Here is a 26,384-nt window from a genome sequence, read left to right on the forward strand (position 1 = left end):
AAAGTCAGATCAGTCGAGATCGGGAGTGTTCTGAATCAATACATTGTTGAGATTTTTATTTTATTTTCTTCAATGTTCGTACATATGAATAGGTTTAAATCTTAGGTGTCTCACTTTCTAAGAAGCAATGCAATTAAGCTATGCTGTGGATGGAGAATGTGAGATGGACCACCTTCTCATATCAGGATTTAAAATAGAATAAAAACAGCTCCCAACAATGGAGCCACTAACGTCAATGGAGATCCAAACATTATATGAGATTTTTATTTTTATTTGTGGACACATTATTAATATGCCATGGACACAAAATGCTCATGTGTCCAACTTTGACATCTAGGTTAGCAAATGCCGCACATCTTCGCTGGAGACCTCAGTGTCTGGTGTTCTGAAAGACAAGCGTCTTTGAATAGTCTTCCACCCCAAAGCTGATGTCCACAATGGAAGAGTGATTGCTTCACATATGGGGAGAGATTTGTCTCAAAATGATTCACACATAAATGCATCCGTGATTTTCACACGTTTTTCAGATCCACAAATACGGTATTTGTGATTTACACAAATGTACAGTGATCCCTCATTTATTGCGGTTAATGGGGACCAGAACCCGGCGCGATAGGTGGAAAAAACGCGAAGTAGCGTCGGACCTATTATTATTATTATTACGATTATTATTTTATATGATATATATTGTGCAGTTTTATTTTGGGGGGATTTGCGCCTCTGTTACGCTGTTGCGAACCCCTGACATGGTTCCCACACTTCTAAATACTTGTTCCACAATCAATTTAACTTTAAAAAGGCAAAATGAAGAATAAATACCATGCTGCAGGCTGTGAGAAGAACTGAGCTTCAACGGAGAGAATCATGCCTTCACTGTCTCTTTGCACAAAAACATCAACATAGTCCTATGGATAATATGCAACACGGGATTGGAGTTAAGGTTAAGGTAAACGGTTTTAAGACAAACCTAAGACAAAACTAACAAACACCTTCACACTTTATTTGGCGATGTCGAAGTCATCCGTGCCGGCCTTAATTTAAAATGAATGAATGTGATTTCTCCATATTAAAGGAATCATTATTTTTTCCTCAATTCAAAAGAGTTCTCAGGTGCCTAAAGGACGGTTTTTACTTACCTTGACAACCTGGGGATTTTTAACTACAGCTAGGGCTGCTCAGTGTTGCTAACTTAATATCTTTTTTGCAAAAATGTTTTACCAGCGTCGACTACTGAGCTTTCTGTGTTAAATAAGTTGGGGTTTTTTCTCTGTAAGTGACGTCATCACCGGAAACCTATTTAAGTCGGGGAAGAAGACGATCATTCTTTCTCAGCTCGCTGGCAGCCTCCAGTCGTCCTCGCCCACCTGCTGCTCCGCACACATCTCAACAAAATCATCGGATACTGGTGAAACAAGGTGAGTGGTCAATCTTCAATATATTCTTAAAACTCACTGCTTTTGCTCACTTTGAACTTAAATGATCACTTGTGGCCTGCTCACGCCTTGCTAATGTGGTAAGCTAAAGCGTTTTCTCAAGCGTTGGTAATTAACGCTTCTTACGACTATAAATTGCACCAAAACGCGTTTTTGCAACGTACATACTGATAAATGGATGAACGCAATTTAAATATTTATTCATAGGTAAGGTCACATTTATTCAATAGTAATGCAGCTACTTTGTGTGACGATGACTAACCAAGCGTTTGCTCAAACCTTTTTACACTTTAGGTTGCAAACGTTTCTTGTTAAAAGGTATCAATTTTCTTTTCAAATTAAAAAAGGTATCACAAAGGTGCACACATTTACGTGCAGAATGTTCTGTCACAAGTTATTACAGTTAAAAAATATATATATGTTGAATGTTACAAAAGGATATTATGCAAGTTTCTGTGTAGAAAAATGTAAAAAAAAAAAAAAAAAGAAAAAGGATCTTGCTTACAAATTACCAAACTAAGTTTTATTATATTTAAAAAATATGAAAAAAAATTAAAAAGCTGAATGTCTCACCCTTTTGTCTTAGATGAAATAAACAACTTTTTTCTACCACAGTATAACACAGATTTTTTTTTTTTATTATTATTATTATTATTTTTTTTTTTAAATCAAAATGTTTTTATAACTTTCATTTTCAGTGTGGCCATATTACTCCATGTCATAATATTTTAACACTTAAACTGATGCTAGCAAAAATGTCCTGTACTTGCGTTTGGCAAGCTACTGAAGCTACTGAAAGCCCCACAAAAATATAATATACTAACTTGAGACCCTGTTGTCTCTCGTCTTTAATCTGCTGAGAACCGCCCCCCCCTCCGCAGTAAACTGTATGCATATAGCATGAAATATTATTCCGTGTTGAACTTATCCAAACATTAAATGCACCACTCTCTTGAGTATATGTACCATAAAGACATTAGAATTGTTCGACAAATCACCCAGATCATTTCGAAGTACAAATGTTTAGGAAGGCCCCTCCGAGATCCAAGCCTTCCTCTTTTTCGGCGCCCCATCACTGATACGTCTTCGTATGCCCTCTTCGCTATTTGGTCTGATGAAGGTGAGAGCAAAACCGCCACACGGGGCGACTCCGCCTTGTTTTAGCCACAACCTCTGGGCTGCATCTGCTGAGTGCGAGCTTCCAGAATGCCACGCTCTTCTTTTGGGAAAACCTATAAAACCAGGAGAATTTACGGGATGCAAATTAGAGCTTCCCATTGTTGGCTTTGCAGCTTCAGCTGCGTCCCGAGACATGTGATACTGTAGATGCAGCGATTCCGATTCTGAGTGAGAGCTCCGTGTACGTGGGAAGAGATGGACCGGTGCAGCCGGGGGATGGATTGTGGACGGAGTGAAAGGAAACATGGCTGAAACAGATTTTTGTGGATTAGTGTAAAGCAGACCTGTCCTCCTGCGTCTCACTTCACCTTTAACCCTCCCGTCACCCTCTTGATCCTTTGGATTTGCGGATTTTTGGAATCTGTCCTCACGTTTCTCCTTGTTACCGATCTTACTTTTCTTTCTCCTGGATAGAATGTCCTCAAGTTCAATCTCCAGGTCGTTCAAATCCTCCGTTATCTGAGTGACCCGATCGAATTGAGAAAGCAAAGCATTTACACACGGCAGCAGGTGGTCCAGGAATTGCTGGACGTCAAACCCTTGTTCAGAAAGTGTCGAGTCGTCAGACAGGACAGAGAGGGACGACGACAAGGGGCGCGGGGATGAAAAGGAAGGCGACGAGGATGGTGAGTGAGACGATGGAAGGGAGGAAAAAAGAGTGGAGAGACGGGATTCCTGGGACGCTCTGGAAGGAGGAACGTCCATGCCTTCAAACTTCACCCTGTGCCTGAACTAGAACAGAAAGGAAACAGCCAGCATCAGTTACATGAAGTCACTACTTTTTATATAGACATATTCTATGGAAAAAAAAAAAAATCATCCATTCATCCATCCATCCATCACAAAAGCATGGAGAGAAAAAGCGGGCGGATGCGCTAACCGCTAACACACCAAGCTGCAAGCCTCAAAGTCAACTAACGCTTACACTCACTTCTTTAGCTTTTGTGAGTCCAATCCACAGCTTGAGTCTCTTGATGAAGAACTCCACCATTTCGTAGTCCTGAGGTTCAGCTGTCGGACGGTAAATGTCCGCTTTCTCAGCCCTTCAACGACAAAACGCATGCTGCGTGAAACCAAGTAATAGCAACTCTGGTTGCTGCAAGAACATTGTGGAAGAAAATGCTCAGTTCAACTTGATTCTCATGACTGAGTTGTTGCCATTACAGTTTGGCCGCAACTCAGACTTGCATTTCACCATCATTGCGATTTCATTTTTCATGTTTGTGACTCTTTTTTTTTATAAATATTTTTTGTCCACATTTGAAGCTATGGAAAGTTGGTCAACTATAAACCACGAGTGAATGTTCTGGGCTCACCATGGAAATTAGAGCATTAAAAATCAGTCATTAAAATGTCATTTTTAAGCATCTCATTCGTGCTTAGGTCATCACTAATTCAACACACTAATTCAACACAAACGACTTGCACAGTACCTGTATGCACGTATGAGAACGGCCCCGAAGAGTTTAGCCAAAAACCAGACACCCGCACCCATCAGTAAAAGTCCAAACAAAGGTCCGACGACAGGGTGGACCCGGCATAGTCTTTGGAGGCCAAGCCGGCCACGCAGAATGGACATCAAGGACACAAAAACCTGATGCATGGACAAAAAGCCTTCCACTGACTGTGAGAAGAGCTGAAACCACAGCAGAGATGTCAAATCCATTTATTATTATATATATATTTTTTTGATAACTGATTCTTTTCTTCCCCTTACCGTTTTCCCGAGGTGAGCACTGAACAAAAGCAGTAGCATTAAGAGTAAACTTAAGGTCCACAACTCCTTCCAGGCTCTGTTCAGGACTCTGATGATCACAACCCACCTCCGCACAAATCTTAATGTTCCCAACAGCTGGAAAAGAAAATGATGGGAGGCTGCGTTGCAATGGAAAATCAAAGGCTGGTATTATTGTGTGTGTGTGTGTGTGTTCTGGAGAAATGTTACCCGGTTACCTTCAGGACCAGAAAAGTGAGTAAGACGGCTGCACATTGAGAAGACCTCTGAGTCAAAAGAGCAGATTCATGGAAGTTGATGAAGCTGTCAGGCCGAGATCGCAGCTAAATCAGAGGGGAGGATCAGATGCGTGGGGGGGTTATTTTTTCCAATCGGTGCAGATGACATTTATTGGATTAGATTGACTGGATCCACTCAAACGTATCTATTTAGAGTGTTTTATAACAATAAAAGCACTAAAATAAGGGCTAATTGTTGGTATGTTAGCCCTGTGGGACCATGCTGCCTCTCCTACGCCGGACCGCTCGTTCGGGGGGGGAGGAGGTAGGAGACTGAAGCTACGTCTCAGTCGTATTTTTTGTTTGATTGTATTTTTACCTGGGAAACGCAGGAAGCGGCCCGGGATCGAAAACAGAGGTGAAGCGCACTTGTCGCCAAAGACAATGCAGCCAACAGGAGCTGGAGCCAGCGTTTACCTCGAGGCAGATACTGAGCGCGCTCACTCGCGATCGACCACAATTCCCCGATCAATATGAGGAGAGCGGAAGTGAGAAGGAAAACCTGTCGAATGAAGCCAGAACGTTCAAAAACCGAATTGAAGATGAGGGTTTACGCCTGGGTTGGTTTTTACCATCAGGACCAGTTGGAGGTCCGCGCCTTCACGTGATGATGGGATGACGAGCGGGTAGATGGAGACGGACGAAGTGATTGTTTGTGTCCAATCGAGCTGGATGGACAGACAGAGAAATAAGCCAGACTCTCTGTGGTACTGCGTGAAATCCAACGAGAGGGTCTTGAGCCTAAGCACGACATTTAGCGCGATTAGCATCGAGCGCTAAGCATTTTTGGAGATGACGCAGTCAATCTACTTACCGCTTCATGCAAAAGGCGCCCATGTGAAGGTTGGCCAGGACTCGGCGCGTGGCCGCGCTGCTGTTTCCAAGAGTGACCTGCGCCTGGCCCGGTGTGTATCCGTACAGCAGACGCGGGGTCCCCACAATGCGCAGTAGGGCGTTTTGGTGCAGGTATGTCACCAAAGTGCTGTTCATCCACTGCTCGGCATCGAAGCAGCTGTAACCGCGCCGTTCGTCACCGTTTTTAGTATTTTTTTGCTTCCCAGTCCTCACTTCGACTGTAGCGGTGTGCTCACTTTCTGATAGATGTTAGTTTTGGCCCCCCCAAGGGCGCAGTGTGAAGCTGGCGCCGAACAGCAGAGTGCAACATCCCTCCCTGCCTCCTTTCCACACTGTCCTGGTAGTTCACCATGAGCACCAGCGACAGAAAGAGCAGCTGGACCACGCAATGCTTCAAAAGAGGGGAAAAAGACAATTCATACAAACATGCACTCTTAAAAACAGTTGGGTTAAAAATGACACAATTTGGGGTCAAAAATGGATCGATCCACAAATTGGGTCAATTTGACCCACCTTCTTGTGATGTTTTGTACAAAACAGCCCAGTTGTTGGGGTTGTTTAGTATAGAACTACTCATTTTTGGAAAAAGTAGTGGATCGGTCCTTTTTTGACGCAAAATTGTGTTATTTTTCACCCAACAGTTTTTCGAGTGTGAAACGCAACAAAGCCGCAAGTTTTTGTCTTTCCTTTTCCCACCCTCATGAGTGACCGCAGCGCGCGGACTTTCCGAGCCTCCTCTTTGGCCTGCAGCAGTCCGTAGCCGCAGGGTGGTCGAACCTTCCCGCCGTGTTCTCCAAATGCTCTCGCCACCGTGGTCTCGTGGGCCAGCTGGTCCTCCACCTCTGGATCCACGGGTCGCCAAATGACGGTGTAGATCAAGGCCTGGATGCACACCTAAGGGAGGTAGAATAAACCTGCCAAAGTTCAAAGAAGCTTGATCAACCCGTCGCTGATGAAACTGACCTTGAGGGGTTCCAGCAGGAGAGCAGAAGTGAGGAAGGCGGACAGCGCGGATATGAGCCACATGAGGACAACCGTTCTGGAGAAGAAGCCGCCGTAGATTCCGACAAGAGCGAGGCATGCTCCGATCAGCGTGGCCAAAAGAGGGTAGATCACACACAACATCCAGGGAGGAAGCCGCCGGGTAGGCTGACCTCGAGCGATGCCTAAAGCGGGGTACATGCATACTGATTTTTCACATTTTAGCATAGTGCACCCAAACTGGCAGAAATTAGAAGAAGAAAGCATGGAAGAACAAAATAGAAGAATTTAGGTTAACACTACTATGGATATTCATTTTGCATTTCTGTGAGAATAATAATGTATATCACGATTCATGTGTTAGGTTTTTCATGATTAAGCTTGTTAGCTTGATTCGCTTGTGGGTTTAGCTTTAGGTTTTTCATGATTAGGCTTGTTAGCTTGATTAGCTTGTGGGTTTAGCTTTAGCTTTTTCCATATCCAGGCCCAACTTGCTTGGTGTGCTTTGCTTCCACATATGTATGATAATGGCTCACACACACACTCACACACACACACCCACGCACACACATAGAGAAAACAAGTTCAGAGTGTTCCAGCTGTTTTCGCTCCACTTTCCCTTAGAGCAGGAACACCTTTGTAATCAGGGACTCTTAAGAAAATAAAAGCGAGGAGGCGGAGGTGCTTATCAGAGGGTTTTGGGAACTAAAACCCTCTGATTACAATTTCCCACCCCAATTTCTGTACCAATGCGCGTGGTGGACGAGCATCTTGTCGAGTCAGGGGAAGGACTCGGCAGGACGGTGCTGGCCACCGAGTCCAAGGATAGTACGGACGGACATCTGGAGAGTTTTGTCTGGCATTGCGAAGGACCCGAATGTGGCTCGAACGTCAAGTACTCTGGCTCCTGGAGGTATTTATCATCAGTGTGATCCGACCAACTGCTACACGAGGTGCTCCGGCTGAGAAAAAGACAAGAATAAGAAGATTGAATCCAAATGATCTTGCGTCATGTCTGAAATCTCAGTAAACAAGCCACGCAAGTGATGCAGTGAGATGTACGGGCCTCACGTGTTTGACAATGACGAGGTCGTTGTTGGCGAGTCCCGACCGCTGTCCGAGTTGTTTTGGGAGAAATGGAAAGGGTCCTCTGTTGCTTTTTCTATTGACCTCAAAAGATTCTCTTCTGAAAGCCACACATACACTCAAATATAGAAGAAGCCTTTTGTGCATACTCATTTTTGTGACAAACTAGGTCAAATATTTTCTTACCGGACAGGGTCAAAAAGGTTTTCATATTGTGGTTGTGAGCATGCAGTGGCTCGGCAGCATCTTGATCCTGCAAAGGAGAGTGATGGTCCATCGTGTCTTTTTGGAGGGGATGGAGAAGGGCAGCAGGTGGGTCAGATGAGGAGCGTGGGCTCAGGTGCAGCTGCATGCGAGCTTTTTTCCTCCTGAGTTGGCGCGTCGCGCACAAAGCAGGCGAGGCCTCGCGGCGGTGGAGGGATTCGGACTCTTTGAGCAGACTGTCGCACGAAGCCCAGGAAGCCGCCATCTCTTCCTGACACGTGGCATCGGTCCCGGGCACCAAACCAGACGCAGCCCAGAAGTCCAGGATGCTGGAGTCAAAAGCTTTGCTCTCCAATAACTAAGACAAAATCATTCAAAAATAGGGGGTTCAGTAATAAGAGCTTGAGCGGAAGAACAGCAGGAAAAGTGTGTTTGTGTATTCTCACGGATGAGGGACTATCTTGGAGTCGGCTGGAGGATCCGGATAAAAAAGATGGCCCTGATAGTTCTGATTGGTCAAGGTTGACATCCATTTCCACAGAATAACAAACTGGTGAAGAAGGAACTGACATGTCCACAATGACCTGTGTTAAAAAAAAAACAAGAAAAAAAAACATATTCACGTTAAATTATGTTCCATTGTAGTTCTATGGTCCGTGCTTTACATTGATTTTCTTTTTCAATCCAATAATTGTCAATTTGATCATTACAATAGCTGAATGTGTGTATTTCTTGTTCAAATGCAGGTTACCTGACTGTGGGCTTTTCGAAACAAAAAGCAGATCAAACACTGGAGAGGAAAGAGCAGAACTGCAACAACCATCCCCACAGCAACAGTTTCCATACTGAGCAGCAGTTTGGCCGACACTGGCCCACTTGTAGGAACGCATCAAATGCTAATTATTGAAACGCTGCTCATGCATTCAAACGCCTTGATGGTCATTCGGTTGCCTACCTGTGCCCCTGGGAACCCACGGCCCCGTACCACAGAGCACCCAATGCCAAGTAGAGATGCAGCATGAGAGCACTACAGGTAACTCGCTGAGCTCGAGTAAAAACACTGTGAATGGGGCGTTCCCATAGTGACAGCCACAGGTGTCGCTCCACCATCCCAAAAATCAACTGGGAGGACAGGATTCGCTGGAATTGGGAAAGCTCTTCTGGACCTGGGAGGAACGAGTTCAACATTTTATTACTCGACTTGATGTTCTCTGTTTTCTTGGCGGAAGTTAAGTAATCTTACATGAGGCCAGGATTTCTTTCTCCACTGTACCATTCTTTGGATTTTCCACGGAGAGCCAGTCATCCACCAGGAAGAAGAACATGTGGTCTGTCACAGGGTCCCAGACAACCACATGTTGAACATACCAGGATGGGTCCAAGCCTACATGGACGGTAAAGCGCAGGGATGGGCAACTCAAATGATGAAGTGGGCCACCATTTTGGGTTGACAACAATTCGCCCTTAGAGGTTCAACTGTATTTCTGCTGTCACCGCGCACCTGTGTTGTCATGCCAGATCCGAATTTTCCAAACTTCCCCCAAGCTGACGTCCGTTTCCAAGTGAAACTGGTCCAGGCTGCCACGTTGAAAAGCTCCAACCCTTTGCAGATGACGAGAGCCGCTCTTGTTTACGCCGTACAGACTGATGCCAACATGTGCTGTAGTGCCTGATGAGATAAGCAAGTTCTGCATTATGATTTGCCGCACTGAATTATGAGCCATGTTTTGCCATGAAAAAGGAAATCAACCCTTTTTCAGGAATATGTTCTATGCCATCCCACTATTTGAAACAAGGCATTCGAATAAGCGTTAATTCACTCGTATTTAGCCATCTCTGGGGGCGGCCATTTTGTCACTTCTGTCGACTGAAAATGACATCACAACTACCTGGTGCTCAGGTAATGGCCAATCACGGCTCAGCATTGGAAAACTGGTGAGTTGTGATTGGTCGTTCCCTGAGCCCTGGGTAGTTGTGATGTTATTTTCAGTTGACAGAAATGACAAAATGGCCGCCCCTGAGATGGCTAAAAAGGGGTGGATTTTGCCGCTTAACTCATATTGCACAAACGCAACATTAATCAGAATGCCGTGGCCTGCTGGGAACATTTTCTTGAAAAAAATATGTTTCGGTTGATTTCTCCGTCAAATGTGTCACTTTTTGCTGACCTGCCGCGTGCCTCCAACCAGTCTTGACCAGCACTCTGTAGTGATACAGTCCTGCTCGACCACACAGGGGCACTTGGCTCAGTCTCAGGGTGTCCAGGTGGTCCAGTTTATGGGCAACGAGTCCCACCAACAGGTGAATCAGGATCAGGACAGCACATACAATCCCCACCATCACATTAAGACCGTGACCAGCTGCCTGGAAATGGAGCATAATTCCAAGGGACTATATTTACTCGGTCCTTTACTGCTGTCACTCCTCATGTGTGCCGAATTAAACAACATACAGGCGGCAGGAGCACAACGGCGCCAGGATGAAGAAACAAACTAGCCCCAAACATGGTGAGGTGGTGCGTGAGGCAGTGCACCGTTTGGAGTGTGGTTCCCTCCAGTGGTTTGAGACCCTCACTCGTCCAAGTCCTCTCCTTGAGGCTGTAGTACTGGCACAGAGAGCTGAACACACATAATGACACGGCGACAGGAGCACCCTCCACCTCCAATGAGGTCAGGCTGACAGACAGAGTCTTCGCTGTCCGATTTAAACTGTAATGACGGGGGGGGGGGGGGGAATCCAATGAAGTTAAACTAATGCAAGACACGTGAATAAAAGTGTACTCACAGTGGAGAAAGAAATATAGTTTTCTCTGTGAAGGAGTTCAGAGCCGAAAGATTGATCGGCCACTCTTTTGCGAAGGCATCCTGAGATCCACTTGTCATTTCTACCTGAATATGGCCAGCACTCTTTGAAGTAACTCCTACAGACGTATAATGTATTCAGCACATCATATTCATAAGCTAATGATCATTGAACTGAAATGTCAAAGAAAGAAATGCTTTGAAAACTATATACTATACATCAGTTTATTTTCGATCGTGCTAGTCGTCATTAGTCGTGGGTCCCAGGGCACTTTAGGGGAAAAGCGGGATACACCGCTTACAGTAGATTCTTCAATTGCAACTGCATGTTTTTGGAATGTGGAGGGAAGCTAAAGTACGTGGAGCTAAGCCACGCTAGGAACAGGGAGACCATGAAAAGTGTGATGCTGCCTTCATATGATATAATTACTCTACAGTATATGAAATAAACATTTTACAATGTATACACTATGTTTTTGGGTGCTGCTTTCATGAGTTCCAAGCCTTCAAATGTGTATTTTTGTGAAATACTCATATTACACCATTCACTCACATTATGCTATTTGTAGCTAGGTTCAGTGCATATAAGGAAAAGCTTCAAAGAGGAAGTCAACCCACACATTTTCTTGACGATAATATGTTCTATGCAGCCCAACTGGTCTAAACGAATACGAATTAAGCAGCCAAATCCACCTGTTTTCATTCATCTGAGGGGGGCGGCCATTTTGTCACTTGCTGTTGACTGAAAATGAGTTGCTAAGGTAACAGCCAATCACGGCTCAGCTTCAGAAAAACAGGTAAGCCGTGATTGGTTGAGCAACTGATGTCATTTTCAGTCAACAGTGAGAGACAAAATGGCCGCCTCCTAAGATGGATAAAAAAGAATGGATTTTGCATACAACATATTATTGTAAAAAAAGATAATAAATACTGGCAATGTGAGATTAAAAAAATATATATTTACCTGGTAACAGACTGAAATTGAAGGAGATGTATAAACCTGTATTTTGATCTAGGCCACCCACATTTTTGATTGTAAAGTTCAGACATCCCTGGAGTGGAAGCGTAACAGTGGGACATGTACCATTAGCATGTCCATCCACTCTCCCGTCCCTACTTGCGTTACTCATCGCCACAGGAAGCTTCCTGTGCAGGGTGACTCCAATAGCCTGGTCAGGCTCAAGATCCCGGATGGGTACGGGTTCGCCCTGAGGGGTGGTGATCTCCATGGCAACCAGAGTGGTGGAGATTGGAGGGTCAGCTGCAGCCAGCAAAGAGTGAGACTCATCCAGGCCTAAAACCACCTGCACCAACTCTGAGCGCTGACTCTTAAGGTGAGTGGTGAGTGAGGTGGGGATTTCAAACGGACATGGCGGAGTTGATAAGTGGGAAGGAATTGCGGGAGGTTGCTTCGACTGCTTAGAGCAGAGAAGGTTGGTAGGGTCGCCATAGAAACCAGCCGTACTGATATAAGGTGTGACGAGCGAAAGGGGCGCCTCGCCGGGAACGGCTGAATGCATCAGGGAGCGCATTAAGGCCCCTGCCTGGCTAATTGCCGACAAGGTGATGACCGATGCGGCCTGCAGAGTTCTGGAGCAATTGTGTTGAGAAGCCGAGGCCATGGCTGATAATGATGTCGAAGCCAGAGAGCTACCTGTAAACAAAAAAAAGCAAGTTAGGTTGACTGAAGACTCTTAATTGTCAACGTGAGTTTGCATGTGTAAGTTTTATGCTGCCGATTCCCATAGGGTCAGTCACGAGGGAGATCTGCAGATACCGATTCCGATACCGATCATCGTTTAGCTGCACGTTTTTCAATTTCAGAGCTGCTCAATGACGATCAACCAATGAATGAACGTTCTGGACTTTGCAACCCTACCTACAATGCGAAGGATGTTCTTCCCTGTGTCCAACTCTGAAAGTCCACCACCAGGGCTTTTGTTTTCCTCCATCACACGAATCATCTTCCCAACTGCTTGGAGAACCTTCTCCTGACAGTCGACACACATGTACTCAGCAGGAACAGCCTGCGGAATAAAGAGAATGGTTGCAAACTCTGCTGTATTGTACTCCAGCTAGTGAATGATTCTCGACTGTAACAATTTTTATAGGTTTGAATGAATGACGGAACGGAGACCAAAAAGTACATTCTTACAGCGGACTGGGCTAAAGCTGAGCTGATTTGAACAACATCCACCATGGAGGAAATGGGGAGGGACACCAAAGCTTTGGTAACATTTTCTCTTAGCTCCCTCTTCATTGTGAGCTCTCTGGTACTTTGTCCAGACTCCATCTGTGGATCAAAGTTAAATGTCATACTAACTACTACATGAATACCAAGAGAGACGTCTTCTGCTCAGTTGTTTATCAGATGTAAATACTTGGAAATAAAAGATGCAATGGTGAGTAATGTCTCTCACTGAAAAGAGCGAAATGCTCTGTCCATCTCGGAAATCGATCTGGTCTCGGATGTTACCTGATTGAGTCGACTGGTGAGCGCAATGGAATAGGGGACGATTTCCTGAGGGTTGCCACGTTGGACGACGGCCCACATGTCTTCCTGGCTCTTTGTTGGAAGCCACTCAATGGCATTTAGATGACTCTGGACACTCAGAGTTCTGAAAAGTAAAGAGACGTTTGTCAATACAAAGAACATGTGCATGTAACTCATTAAAAGGGTGGATTACCTGTTTAGGGCAATGACACTTAACCCACGATTGTCTTCTATGAGCAAAGTAACGGTGATAAGTGACTTGTTTTGTCCTGGCGCAGGACTCCCCACTGGAACAAGACTGCCAAAAGTTGATCGAGTACCCCTTGGGGGAGAAAAAAATAAGCCTTCACATGCTGTACAGACTACAGAAACGATTTTGACGGCGCATCCGCCGTGAGGCTAATGAGGATAAGTGAGCTATAAAAGGGATGGATGAACTTATTCTGGTCATGCTTTGCCGTTCAACTTACTTATACAGAGTGAGAACAGGGCACGTTGTGGGATGGCACGGTGCAACTTGAAAGGTATAGATGAGCTCAGACGATGTGCTTTCTTCATCTTTCCACCCTGCCATCAAACAGAACATACAAGTACATATTGTATATGATACCAAAAATAAATAACAATGCAGGCTTGTGTTGATTACCCGTGCAGTTGAAGGTGACGACAGTCCCCAACGGATGGATGCGTGACTCTGGGTTCAATTCGCACAGACCTCCACTAGGGGGCTTGTTAGGTACAACCGTCTGGCTTGCACTGCCCCACCTCCCACTGCCAGGCAGAGTCACATTGAGGGTGAAGGTATACATGCGACCCGACAGCAGCGCGTCCGAACGCAGCGCCAATTTCGACGAGTATCTTCCTGTAGAGATGGCGGCCTTGCCCAGGTCAAACGGTGCGCCCGACTCATCGTCGGCGCTCCAGCTGTACTGTGATGACAGGTGCAAAGTCGACCACGGCGTATTTAATTAATTTTACAACATAGTTGTAACCAATCCAACTGATATGCTCTTATAAATTGAAATGATACCTGGGCTCGGTCATCACACTCTCCACAATGCCCAGACAGGATGATGTGGGTGTGGCCTGGACAGGATACACACTCCAAAAACACAGGAAGCTGGGGTGCCTCACGCACAGTTACCTAAACAGTAGACATTGGGAAGTGCTTCACGTTTAAACATCACGTTGAAGAAATAATAATGGCAATTACCAACACTGTTAATTTTAGACAGCTGCGGTGTTGATAAGCACTGTACTGTTCAGTATATTGAATTATAGGGTAAAACTATACTATAAAAAATACAAAAAATTATGAATCATTAAAATACAATTATGGCGATAGTGGCCTACTTCAATGAAGTAAAGGGTTAAAGACTAATCAAAGATGAGTTGTAAAAATAATGCAACATCTGAAAAGTAGTTCATAAATGATACATAGATTTTTGTTTTTAAGGGTGCGCAACTCTGTAATCTTAGAAAGGGGCTGCTTGGATTAAAATGTTTGGGAACGGCTGTTATAGTCAAAACTCACCGTCTGTGTGAAGGATACCGGTGTCCTTCCCGTCTTCTTTATGATTAGGGTGAACGTATAGATGGTGTCTGGATGTAATTGCTTGCTGGGTACAATCACACTACTACTGTTGCTCTCGATGGGAATTGTGCAATTCTGCAAATTCAAACACAGGTGGGTAAATGAGTAAAACCAGAATGCCATACTTAAAACTCCAACTAAAAATGACAGAACGCAGGCACACACCTCAATCGTGAAGGTCCAGCGATACTGTAAGGCTTCCTCTCCTCCGCGATCTGCGTCTGGATCTTGGGATCCACTTCCGTCCAGAACAAGATCACGGGTGCTTGGCCACAGTCGATGCGACCCTCCCTTGATGACAGCCACCAACGGGGAGCAGAGGACAGTGACTTTGGTTTTTTGTTGCACTAGCAAAGGGGTCCCTTGAAGTGAAACGGTGAATAAAAGGCAATACAGTCCCACATCAAGGGAATTCTTTGGGAGATGGAGAAAAGGTGACGTTGTACCGTTGAGCGGGACTCTGTTCCCAGTCAGGTCCATGTTCTCGTTAGTACAATCGGACACTCTGAACATCTCCCACTGGTATGTTGTCTTGTAGGCAGAGCAGTTAATATCCACACTTGCCTCAAAGAAACTGACTCTGGATCTAAAGATTGTTGGCTGGCTCTGGATAAGTGAGGCTTGAGGGCGGGAACACTCCAACTCCACCACATCTACGCGCAGTTGCCCAGACATGTGGCTGACGCCGTTGGAGACCTTGACTATCACAATGTAAACACCGGCTTTGCCAAAAGTATGATTGACTGAACTGAGATGTGCGGCCCATTCTTTGATGGAGTTTCCAAATTTCCACACGTATCTCAAGTTGCTCCCTCCGTTCACTTCGGCAGAAAATAGCACAGCATGTCCAGAAAATACTGGTTCTGAGTGACAAACGAGCCGGACCTCCTGAACAGGCCATTCGACTGTCAGAGTCTTGTTCAGCGTCTTGGAGCAGACGCCATTGCTCGCCAGGACGGTCAGCGACAACGAACCATTCATGAATGGAGTAAAGACGACCTCTTTTCCTTTCAGCCACAAAGGTTCAGTATCTTCTAAGCAAAATATCCAGGTGTAGTTGACTGAAAACCCCTTTTGATCATCCACCTGAAAATGAACTTCCTTCAGAGCCTCGATGGCGGGTCTGGCAGGGGTTAAGAGTCGTACAGTTTTGATATTCTCGAAGATCTGAACTTGGGTTGACATCTGTGCACTGCTCACCTTATTCCAAGATGTCAGATTAACAAATAGTGTCCCTGCTGGAAGGTTTGATGTGGTGAACAATCCCTCGACCACATCCTGACGATGCGTCCAGTCTTTAGTTTCAAACATTAAAACAAAGCTTGCATTGCTTCCTCTTTGGATTTTTGGAATGAAAGTTACTTCCTCCTCAGTACAGAGCGTATCCCTGGTCATGTTTAGTGTGAGGCCTTCGATTCGATCTTGGACAATCACACTGTTTGTCATTTCCTGCCAGTTAATTGCATTGGAGACATTCAATGACACTCGGTAAAAGCCTTCCCGGAGAAAAGTGTAGGTAAAGGTGCGGTTGCTTTCCCAAAAAAGGGTGGCGATGGCATCGCTAACTTTCCAGTCCCAGTGCAGATCACTACCTTTGCGGACAACCCCTTGGAATGGCACGGCAGTATTTGTGCTTATATGAAACGGAAACATCTTGCCACCAATTCGAAAACTCGCCTCTTCTATTTCCTCTTGGACTGTAAAGATTTTAGTGTCATCGCATTGACTGATGGTGTTCTGAACAAGAACTTGAACAAAACAATGCCCTGGGCTTGTGAACTTGTGAAGGAGAAAAGGGGCATCTGTCTCAAGGAGTGGAAAATTGCTATCCACATACCAAAAGTACTTCAGGTCAGAACCAGTAAGGACTGATACGGAAATGTTTAAAAACGTCCCCACTGCCACGATATCTGCCCGTGTTGTTATGCGTGCACCTGCCACACGTTCCACAGCCACAAGAGAAGCAACGCTGCCGGTATCACCCAACTTGTTTGAGGCATTTAATTGAATTGTAAGCCGACCGGGAGTTTCTACGACCAACTGGAAACGTTCTCCATCAGCTGTCATTTGATGGTTTGTTGGATTTTGTGTAGCAAGCCACTTATATGTGACATTAGAGCCCTTTGTGACTGAAGCAACAAACACCGCATCCTCATGGGTCGGTAGGTATGTCATGTTGGTTAATCGAGGGCAATCCATGTGAAGACCGTCTATTCTCTCAAAGACTTCAACTGAAATCGCAGCCTCCCTTCTGCTCACCAGATTCTGGGCTATACTTCTCACTTGATACTGTCCTGCTTTGGGAAAAACAAATCGAAACTTTCGAGTTCCCTGTTGCCTTGGAACCAAACCATCCACTGTCCAATAGTAGGTGGCGCTCCACTCATCACTGCTAACCGCTGTGATAAAAGTTTCCTCTCCGACCACACTGTACGGCTGCTCGGTTTGAAGGCTAAAGTCTGAAACAGGAGGCAAGACATTCACCTCGAGGGTGACAGATTCTTGACTTACTGCGTTAAACGCAGTGGCGGTGGCTGTGAATTGACCCGTTGCCGTAAAGACACGTGACACGTTTTGTTTCTGCTCTGTCGCCGCAGAACCATCGCCAAAATCCCAACGCACAGACACGTTGCTGCCAGTGCAGTTAGCAACCCAAAATGATGCCGAGGTATTGACAGTCACGGTCTCACTGCCGCGTATGGAGAAATTGCTGACAGGTTTTTGAACGGTGATGCTAACGTTGTCTGTTTTGCTGCTGACTTTGTTGCTCGCTGTTACAACTACTTCATGAAGGCCTTCATCTCTGAAGGTAAAGCATTGTTGACTATTTTCCGTCACGGCAGCTTGACTGGAAGAGCTGCTCAACCAATTAAATTGGCAACTTGTTCTCTGCTCGGGAGAAAATGACACCCTGAAGCATACTTCGTCGCCTGCGGCTGCAATATCTTGAGATGACTGCACTGACATGTCAGTTATTGCTGTTTGAACACAGACAGTGCTATTGTAAAACACGGTGCTAACAGAGCTTTTCACAGTTAAGCTAACATGAAAAACCCCTGGGCTGGAAAACGTGTGCATAGCTGTTGATCGCCCTGTCACCGCAGTCACAGGGGTTCCGTCACCAAATAGCCAATGAAAAACCAGCATGGACGCATCCCCATTCAGTAAAGCAGAAAACTCTGTGTTTCGACCAGTCCTGACACACTCAGCCGGCATCACACTAAAAACCGCTAACCTATAGACAACCACACCGATAAACTGGTGAGCATGGCTAACAGAATTAGTGACATTTACGCTCACTGCGTAGTTCCCTTGAAACTTGTAGATTTGTGAAACACAGCCATTTGTAAGGTTTCCCTGCTTGGATCCATCGCCAAAGTCAAAATCCCAAATAAGCCCGGTACCAGTTGCGACAGTAGCTCTGCAATTCGTAACAGAGCCCAACTCGCTGGGTCCGTTGCAGCTGACGCTCAGTCCAGTTATTTTCTCCGCAACTTCCACCACGAGCCAGGTGTCAAGCATAGAAAGATTGTTGTCGGCGCGCAATGTGATGTTGTAATCTCCCGTGGATGTAAAAGTGTGTTCAACCTTTGGCTCAGAGCGTTGGACTTCTTTGGATTTGTCACCAAAATCCCAAGTGTACATGACACTATCGGCGGCAGGATCGGTGAAGGCTGCCAAGAGATAAGTCTCATTAACAATGGCCGCTAGAGCGGAGGAGTTAAGGAAGACGCCTTTTAACAGATGACGGACGCTTATCTTGATAGTCTTGTCTACTTTTTCATATTGGTTGGAAACTGCCACTCGGAGATCGTAGTCACCTGCAATCATGAAAACCGGATGCGTTTTTGCAAATAAAATCATGCTCACAAGCAGGGCAGATGATGCTTTGGCGTGAAGCGTTTACCTGCTGCGGTGTAGGTAAAGTTCATAGAGTGCTGCACAAACACTTGCGTCTCTCCTTTTTCCGCAAGCGCCTCCACAGTGTCACACGGGGCAGGCACAGTGTGAAGAACACTGCTGCTACCATCGCCAAGATCCCATCTACAGCACGTAACATTTCATGTTTATATTATCCACCCATCCCATCTACTGTATGACACATTGTCACTTCGGAATTGTTGTTGCTGGTGCAGTGTGTGTCCACTGAGCGCACATATGAGAAGCGTACTTTACCTGAAGGTAGTTGCCAGGGCGATGTCCACTTTGACCCTGAGTGTAAAGAGGTGTGTCGCACCCACAGCTACAACCTGCCTGACAAACATGAACTCAGGCTCACCGAGTGGGTTCATTTCGTCTACAGTCAGGAGGAGCTGCTTGCTCTGGGAGCTCACTGGGTTGGATGCTGTTACCTGTTATATCATTCAATTCTGTTTAAACAGTTCTATTAAAATCCTTTAATTGGGAAATCAACTCAAACATATTTTTTTTCATGAATATGTTCTATGCAGGCCCACTAGTTGAAACACCGCATTCTGATTAATATTGCATTTGTGGATTATGATTTATAAGTCTAGCCATCGCAGGGGGCGGCCATTTTGTCACTTCTGTCGACTGAAAATGACAACACAGTTGCATAGGGCTCAGGTAAAAACCAATCACAGCTCACCTGTTTTCTCAAGCTGAGCCATGATTGGTCATTATCTGAGCCCTGAGCAACTGTGATGTCATTTTCAGTCAACCCAAACTAAGAGTTAATCCGCTCATTTTTAGCCATCTCCGGGGGCGGCCATTTTGTCACTTCTGTTGACTGAAAATGACATCACAACTACCCAGGGCTCAGGTAACGACCAATCAGGGCCCAGCTTTAGAAAACAGGCGAGCTGTGATTGGTAATTCCCTGAGCCCTGGGTAGTTGTGATGTCATTTACAGTTAACAGAAATGACAAAAATGGCCGCCCCCTGAGATGGCTAAAAACGGGTGGATTTTGCTGCTTAACTCATACTGCACAAACAAACTATGAATCAGAATGCCGTGCTTCAACTAGTGGGCCTGCTGGGAACATATTCTTGAAAAAAATATGTTTGGATTGATTTCCTCTAAAAAAAAAAAAAAAAAAAAGTGTTTTACCTTTAGTTTGTACTCAGCAGGTTTCTTGAACACGACACTATAAGATTCTCCGTCATATGCAAAGGCCTCCAAATTGTCAATCACCCATAAGAATGTCACAGATGAGCCACTCTCCACTTGGGCTGTAAATGACTGCAAGTACAATGTGAGAATATACAAAAGCATTTGTATGTAACACTTCTTAAAAACCGGGCCACGCGCTTTGCACTCTAACCTGAGGAATATCCACAAACATCCTCCGGTGTCTGCGTGGCTCCACGCTGAGTCCCGACACTGCCTCGTAGCTACACAGTGTCACGTTCAAACTCGGAGAACTAACTGCGTCTGCCACTCTGACGTTCAGCGTTTGGACCCCCACCGAAGGCAAGACTAGCGTCACGGACGAGAACCACGCATCCTCGGAATACGTCTTGCATTCGAGCAGATCTTCGGGGCAAGATCGGCCGAAGGGGATTCCAGTTCGGAGCACTGGAGCTGACCACGAACACGTGACTTCCTCCCTTGATAGTACAATGACAACAATGAGGGTTGCGACGTTAACTTGAAGGTGGATCTGGTTCTTTTCATCCACTGGCGGGTGGACGATCTTCAGCCCAAATGTAGATTTCACACTAGGAGTCCGGGACTTGGTGTTAGAAGGTGTGGTTGTTTCCAACAACCGCCCTCGCTCAGTCCCTCCATGCCGAGTGTCTTCATAAAGCAATCTCAGATCGCACACCACCCCGTCCACCCAGTGTTCACCTTGGGGCATGACAGTGAGACCTCCCTCCCGCCAGCCCCCCCACTTTGTCCCCCGAAGGGACAGGTAACTCTGTCGCCACGGAGAATTGAGGGGCGCTTCGCCGGCAAGGCAGCGCAGAAAGGCCCCCGGGCCGCGAGTGTGTTGAACGGCAACAATATCGTCAGGGTACACGATGATGGCTCCTTCTGGAAGAAGAACCTACAGTGACAGGTTCGCACGTAAGAAGAGACAACCACTGTGTATCCTCCGACTGTAAATCATTTCGCAAGGTGAAACTGGAGTGCGTGTACAATATTTGAATACTCACACTTAACGTTTGCAGGTGTGAGACGGGGCGGATTTTCAGCGGCACGTCGGCTACCAAGTGGTAAAAAGGAGCGACGGCTGCATATCGGGGTGGTAACGCAAACCCACGTCCCGCTGCTGCTGAGGCGTAAGGCGAACACGGACGATTGTTGGGAAGGCAGGCTTCCAGAATATGACACCAGTACTGGCCGGTGGCGCACCCCCCTGTCGTGTTGCACAGTGCAACCACCGAGCAGCAGCTGAAGGGATTCGTCAGAGAACTGCAACCTAAAGGAGCACAGCGAGTACCGGAATAAGATATGTGATATTGACATATTGTCAGGATGAAGTTTATTTTACCAGGAGGTACTAGGTGGTAGTTGGGGTTGCAGTAGGGTCGAAGGATTTGAATGCGGGCCAAAGAGGAGGTCGAGCCGGGCTGGACCACCAGTTCCAGGGATGTCACTTGACCTGCGTGGCTGAACCACAAGCCAGGGAACAACTGCATCTGTGGAACACAGTCACAGTCACACTCCAAACATGAACTATGTTGAAGTGAATTAAGGCATTTCGTTTAGGACAAAAACTGTGCTTTGACACCATCTTGTGGCATCTGTTGGTACTTGTCGACCGCTGTGAAGGCATCAAGTAACCCGTAAAATTGTCTCCATTTGTGGCAGGTCTCGGACCCTCGTTTATTTATAGAAATGTAAAACACAGATCGGGGGGGGGTGTCCATCTTCTTAACCTTCTTAATCTGGTGCCTGTTCTGGGCCTTTTACTGACCTCCACTGAGAGTTGTTCAACATCAGGGACAGTTGGTAAGGGATCTATTTGGATCCGCTGGTAGACGCCAGTCATCAGAACAACTCCCACCACATAACTCTCCGGGTCTGGTAAGCTCTCTGGGGCACACAACAAAGTACACCATGGAAGTGAAGCATGGGAATACTCGAAAATATCATTCCAAATAGTCCATACTGAATCTTAAAATCTTACCATTTATGTCATTTTGACAGAAGAAGTAGTGTTGTGTAACACAGGGGGTCGTCCGCCACTGTCCAGGCATCCCCAAAGCCATCTGAGTGCACACTTCATGTTTGTCACTGCCTCCATCTCGCCATGGACGACTTGCTGACTCCACAAATCCAACCTTGTCTGGTCCAAAGTCACTTACTCCCTGAATCCAAACCCACACAGCGCTTTTCCTGGATTTTAAAAGAAAATGAGGCAAGTATGACAGTAATTTAAAAGGGGCATATTAAAAGAAGAAAAACAACTTTTTTGCATGTAAAAAGATGTTACAGAAAGGATGCCCACTCATCAAGTGTAAGAGTAGGCTACACATCTAAGTGACATTTTTGTGAGCTATTTCCTAAAATGCATATGCGCGCAAGCCGTTCAGAGTTTTGCAAAAGTGTGATGACACATATTGCATAACGTATTGAACAGGTCTCCTTTAAAGTGGAAATCAACCCAAACATATGGTTTTTCAAGAATATGTTCCCAGCAGGCCTACAAATTGAAACGCGGCATTCTGATTAATATTGCGTTTGTGGATTATGAGTTAAGCAGTAAAATCCACCAGTTTTTAACATCTCAGGGTCATTTTGTCATTTCTGTCGACTGAAAATGACATCACAGCTACTCAGGGCTCAGGTAACGGCCAATCACGGCTCAGCTTCAGAAAACAGGTCAGCCGTGATTGGTCGTTTTCTGAGTAGCCTTGAGTAGTTGTGATGTCATTTTCAGAAGTGACAAAATGGCCGCACCCGGAGATGGCTAAAAACGAGTGGATTAACTCTTATTCCGCAAATGCATTATTTATCAGAATGCCTTGACCTGAAACAATTTTTTCACAAGATGGCTAAAAAATTTGCCTGCCAAAAAAAAAAAATCAGGAATAAAAAAAACAATGTTTTATGTTAACTAAAAATGTGTTCGCTCTTTACTCAAAAAAATTCAAACTAATGTACTTTGAGATCACACCCTTGATCCATTTTACGTCATATGGAATGACACTTTTCTACTCACACTGGGAAGGAGTGGTGGAGGAACTCTTGCAGCTCCAAAGTGTCAGCCGCCGCCACACGTCCTCCGCGAGTCTGCTGACAGGAAGCTGAAGCCTCAGACCACGTGGACGTCCTCTCGGAGAGCCAGAAGCATCGCAGGCTGGGCAGGTGGACGTGAGCACCTTCTGGACAGGAGCTGACTTCTGCAGGGCGGCCTTAACAATCACATGCAAAAGGAATAATTGAGCACACACATCATAAACCATTCAAAACTATTTGGGCAGGTTTGCTGAAAGGCCTTCTCACCTCCTGATGTGCTGATCAAAAGCATGAAAATGATCCTCCATGCCTGCTTCCACGGAGTCACTTTCATCTTGCTCGGTACGAGGCGCAAAAGAAGCAGCATTTAATACCTCGACTTCCCCTTCATCTTCAGTGCAGTTTTAGAGGGAAAAGTCTGCCCAATTACTTTGCTTTTCCCTATCTTAACCCTGATGTTGTTTCTTTATTCCCTCACACTAATGTACTGTGCCATCGTCCCACAGCCATCCCACAATGACTTGTGTTGGTGCGCCTGTTCAAAAGGCCTCTTCACCCCCCCCGCTCTTTGAGCGCCCGGGTGACTTTTACTTTGTCTCTCAGCAACAGCTATAGAAAGAAACGGAGTGGACAGAGGAGGCCCACACGGCTCATTTGCAAGTTGAAAACTCTCATTGACAAACGCAATGCAACACAGGAACAAATGTTATTATTATTTTTTTCAAATCAAGCTTGTCATACAGTTTTGCATTAGATATATTTTAAGAACATACTGAGATAAATTGCTTTATTATTATTATTATTTTTAAACCAGTTGGTGTGTTATCATTTTAACCTCGTCATTAACCAAACACAAAAACTGACGCACATGACAAAGAAACGGGCCTGGTTTTAAAAGAAAGGATGCCATCGCTGTTGCCTGGAGAGAGAGAAGTCATAAAGTTGAAGGGGGTGAGAAAGCAAACCTAAGTTGGGAAGTTTCAGTCCATCACCATGGAAACAATTGTGTTTTTGTCTTGATGGACCTGATTCAGATAGTATCTATCAATTGTAATATTTCAACGAACAATTTCAAAAAGCACAAATGTCTTCCCTTGAACACAACAGTCAGATTGTTCTTTATATGCAAACACTTCCATGCTGTCAATCAATGGTGAAAATGTTATATAATTTAACAATACACTATATTAATGTTCATATTTTTCCTAAAACAGTATTATACATATTAATCTTTTTAATAGTATGTAATGTGTTTTATTTAGAATAATCAACGTTAACCACGGTGTAATGCTACATGTAGACAGGAGGGGCAGTAATGTGCATTTGTAACTGAATTTGAACGTCAAGGCAGTCACGACGAAGGGTAAACCAGGAAAAGCAGACGGCCTATGAGACAACTGACAAGTAGCAGGTAAAACCTCGGAAAAAAAACAACTATGCTTTTCATGTTCAATGACCACATGTTGTCAAAAGCTAAGAGCGCTTTGCACTCAATTATATATATGTGTTTTTGTGACAGCTGAGGTTGTTGTTTTTGCAGAAAATAAACGGAATGAAACGGATTCGTGGGCTGTAACTGTGTTTACATTTAGCTGCTAACGTTAGCTTTAGCTTAGGATCAGTCGTCATTATTTCCGTGATCGAAAAACAGGAATTATGAAAGTAGATTTTGATCTAAGAAACTAACGTTAAGACCTTCTGACCAAGGTTTCAATAGCCGCTTATGTTAACTTTGTTTTCCTGTAGACGGAGTGACATTCATTGGTTTAACGCAGGTTTAGTGTATTCCATCATAGTTTACTAAGCGTACGCAAGTATGAACGTGTTTTAATATTTTAATGTACGCCTGACATCAGAAATTTGGATTATTGTACACTACTCATGAAGAGGTAGCTAGGTAGGTACCATTTTGTGTTCCAATTAACATAGTCTTCATTTGTGTGCCTTGCCAGCAGGTTCTATGCTTCAGTTCAGGACCACAGAAGAGGAAAGTAGTTGCGAGATTTCCCAGCTTCGAGAAGCAGCGTTGCAAAACGATGAAAGACTCCTGGATGAGATGCTGTGCCAGGAAATCTACAAGAAGGTCATCAACTATCGAGGCGGCTGGGGCATCGCGGGCACTCCTCTGCACGCCGCGGTGTCCAAGGGCCACCTCAGCTGCCTGCAGGTCCTGCTGACACACGGCGCCCTTGTGGACTGCGTGGACGTCAAAGCCCAGACGCCGCTTTTCGCCGCCGTGCGCGGGAAGTACCTAGACTGCGTGTTGGCGCTCCTCCGGTCCGGCGCCGACCCCAACGGAAGCTCCTCCAATATCTGCTCCCCCGTCCTGACCGCCGCTCGCGAGGGTGACGTCGAGATACTACAGGAACTGCTCAAACACGGCGCCGAGACCAACTCGCGCTCCAGAGTCCTTCTTTGGACCTCGAGCGCCAGGGTGTCAAGCGGCCCACTATACCTGGCGGCCGTGTACGGACACATAGAGTGCTTCAAACTGCTGCTCCTCTACGGCGCCGATCCGGATTACAACTGCGCCTATGCCAGATTGCTGAGCTCCATCAAGCAGCCCAAAACAGTCCTGGAAATGTGTCTGAGGCACGGCTGCGGCGTTGAGTACATCCAGCTCCTCATCGACTTCGGCGCCAACGTCTATCTTCCCACGCTCATCATCGAGAAGTCCACCAAGCAGAACGAGGCCGTGGAGCTGCTTCTGCAAGAGAGAGGTGTCGCAATATATATTGAGCCGGCCTTTGGTGTTTAATGATCTCATTGGCCAACAAGCGGGTTGTCAGCTTTATTGTGGAGTTTGCTTGGATTTTCGGTACTGCAGCTTTTTCCCACATTCGAAAAATATGCAAGTTAGCTTCATTAAAGACTAAAAGTACTGGATGTACATGGGCCAGCTAGTGCTTGTCCTCATTAGGGTGGCCGATGAGCTGGAACCGATCCCAACTGACTTTTGGCAAAAATCGCCAGCCAATCGCAGGGCACATATGTATAAACAAACATGGACACTCACAAACTCAAAGTGATACTTACAGACAGTAGTTAATATGTTCTTTTCTGTTACTCCTCAGGAAATCCCAAGGCCTTGACGTCACTGTGCCGACTGGCGGTGCGGAGATACCTCAAAAAGATCAACAAGATCCACTGTATCGAGCAGCTGGACATGCCAACAAGTCTCATTAGCTTCTTGCAGTACAAGCCGCTCCCAGTTATGATTCTCTAGCATACATGTAAAGTCATGTTAAAAAAACAAAAGTTGAATGAATGAATTTAAAGAATGTCTATTTTTTTTTTTTCAATTGACATTCTACTCATGCTTTGTGATCTAAAATCTAATACATTAAACATATTTATGTGCGACTTTGTATTGATTTATTTGGTTAGCAATCTCATGTGCGAGGTATTTAGAGCCACACTGAAAAGAAATTTACATTATGAAATTCAAGTCAGTCTCAGAAATTTCACAAGATGTATTTTCAAGGGAAAAAAGCTCTTATTTTGATGATGACAGGTAATGTTTTCAAAATTGAAGTTGTAATTTTTAGGAGAACAAAGACATCGCTGGCCTTACTCCTTTGTTGACATTACTTTG

At 45.3% G+C, this 26,384-nt stretch overlaps 2 protein-coding genes across 8 annotated transcripts; one reads left to right on the top strand and one right to left on the bottom strand.

Moving 5' to 3' along the window:
- Nucleotides 1–355: 355 nt before the first annotated feature.
- Nucleotides 356–23,277, bottom strand: pkd1b (polycystic kidney disease 1b). Of its 6 annotated transcripts, none has more exons than XM_086017405.1 (42): nucleotides 23,057–23,277; nucleotides 22,773–22,965; nucleotides 21,738–21,946; nucleotides 21,525–21,643; nucleotides 21,099–21,246; nucleotides 20,761–21,026; nucleotides 19,926–20,651; nucleotides 19,712–19,843; nucleotides 18,817–18,992; nucleotides 18,548–18,684; nucleotides 14,806–18,461; nucleotides 14,581–14,715; nucleotides 14,077–14,190; nucleotides 13,693–13,975; nucleotides 13,517–13,613; nucleotides 13,240–13,368; nucleotides 13,029–13,170; nucleotides 12,708–12,845; nucleotides 12,432–12,579; nucleotides 11,517–12,206; nucleotides 10,536–10,671; nucleotides 10,204–10,459; nucleotides 9,920–10,115; nucleotides 9,253–9,420; nucleotides 9,025–9,135; nucleotides 8,707–8,917; nucleotides 8,503–8,626; nucleotides 8,198–8,335; nucleotides 7,734–8,109; nucleotides 7,533–7,647; nucleotides 7,209–7,423; nucleotides 6,444–6,646; nucleotides 6,177–6,374; nucleotides 5,717–5,871; nucleotides 5,440–5,637; nucleotides 5,198–5,366; nucleotides 4,945–5,127; nucleotides 4,566–4,670; nucleotides 4,330–4,464; nucleotides 4,046–4,248; nucleotides 3,544–3,655; nucleotides 356–3,344 (listed from the first exon to the last, which is right to left on the bottom strand). In XM_086017405.1, exons 1-42 carry the CDS (start codon nucleotides 23,154–23,156, stop codon nucleotides 2,457–2,459), a joined length of 12,333 nt encoding a protein of 4,110 aa, XP_085873531.1. In that variant the 5' UTR covers nucleotides 23,157–23,277; the 3' UTR covers nucleotides 356–2,456. The 6 variants fall into 6 exon arrangements, 4 of the variants coding, with proteins under 4 accessions (XP_085873531.1, XP_085873530.1, XP_085873532.1 ...); XM_086017404.1 differs by having other exon boundaries at nucleotides 8,995–9,135; XR_015082686.1 differs by lacking the exons at nucleotides 356–3,344; nucleotides 3,544–3,655 and having other exon boundaries at nucleotides 4,227–4,248; nucleotides 4,558–4,670; nucleotides 8,995–9,135.
- An 819-nt stretch (nucleotides 23,278–24,096) lies between these two features.
- Nucleotides 24,097–26,152, top strand: LOC147129315 (ankyrin repeat and SOCS box protein 12-like). 2 transcript variants are annotated; one of them, XM_086016763.1, is made up of 3 exons: nucleotides 24,097–24,200; nucleotides 24,742–25,509; nucleotides 25,864–26,152. In XM_086016763.1, exons 2-3 carry the CDS (start codon nucleotides 24,750–24,752, stop codon nucleotides 26,013–26,015), a joined length of 912 nt encoding a protein of 303 aa, XP_085872889.1. In that variant the 5' UTR covers nucleotides 24,097–24,200; nucleotides 24,742–24,749; the 3' UTR covers nucleotides 26,016–26,152. The 2 variants fall into 2 exon arrangements, with proteins under 2 accessions (XP_085872889.1, XP_085872890.1); XM_086016764.1 differs by having other exon boundaries at nucleotides 24,142–24,200; nucleotides 24,745–25,509.
- The last annotated feature ends 232 nt before the right edge of the window (nucleotides 26,153–26,384 follow it).

Source organism: Filicampus tigris, chromosome 19 (genome assembly GCF_054856515.1).
Source record: "Filicampus tigris isolate MCC_2025a chromosome 19, RoL_Ftig_1.0, whole genome shotgun sequence".
In the NCBI taxonomy this organism is placed as follows: Eukaryota; Metazoa; Chordata; class Actinopteri; order Syngnathiformes; family Syngnathidae; genus Filicampus; species Filicampus tigris.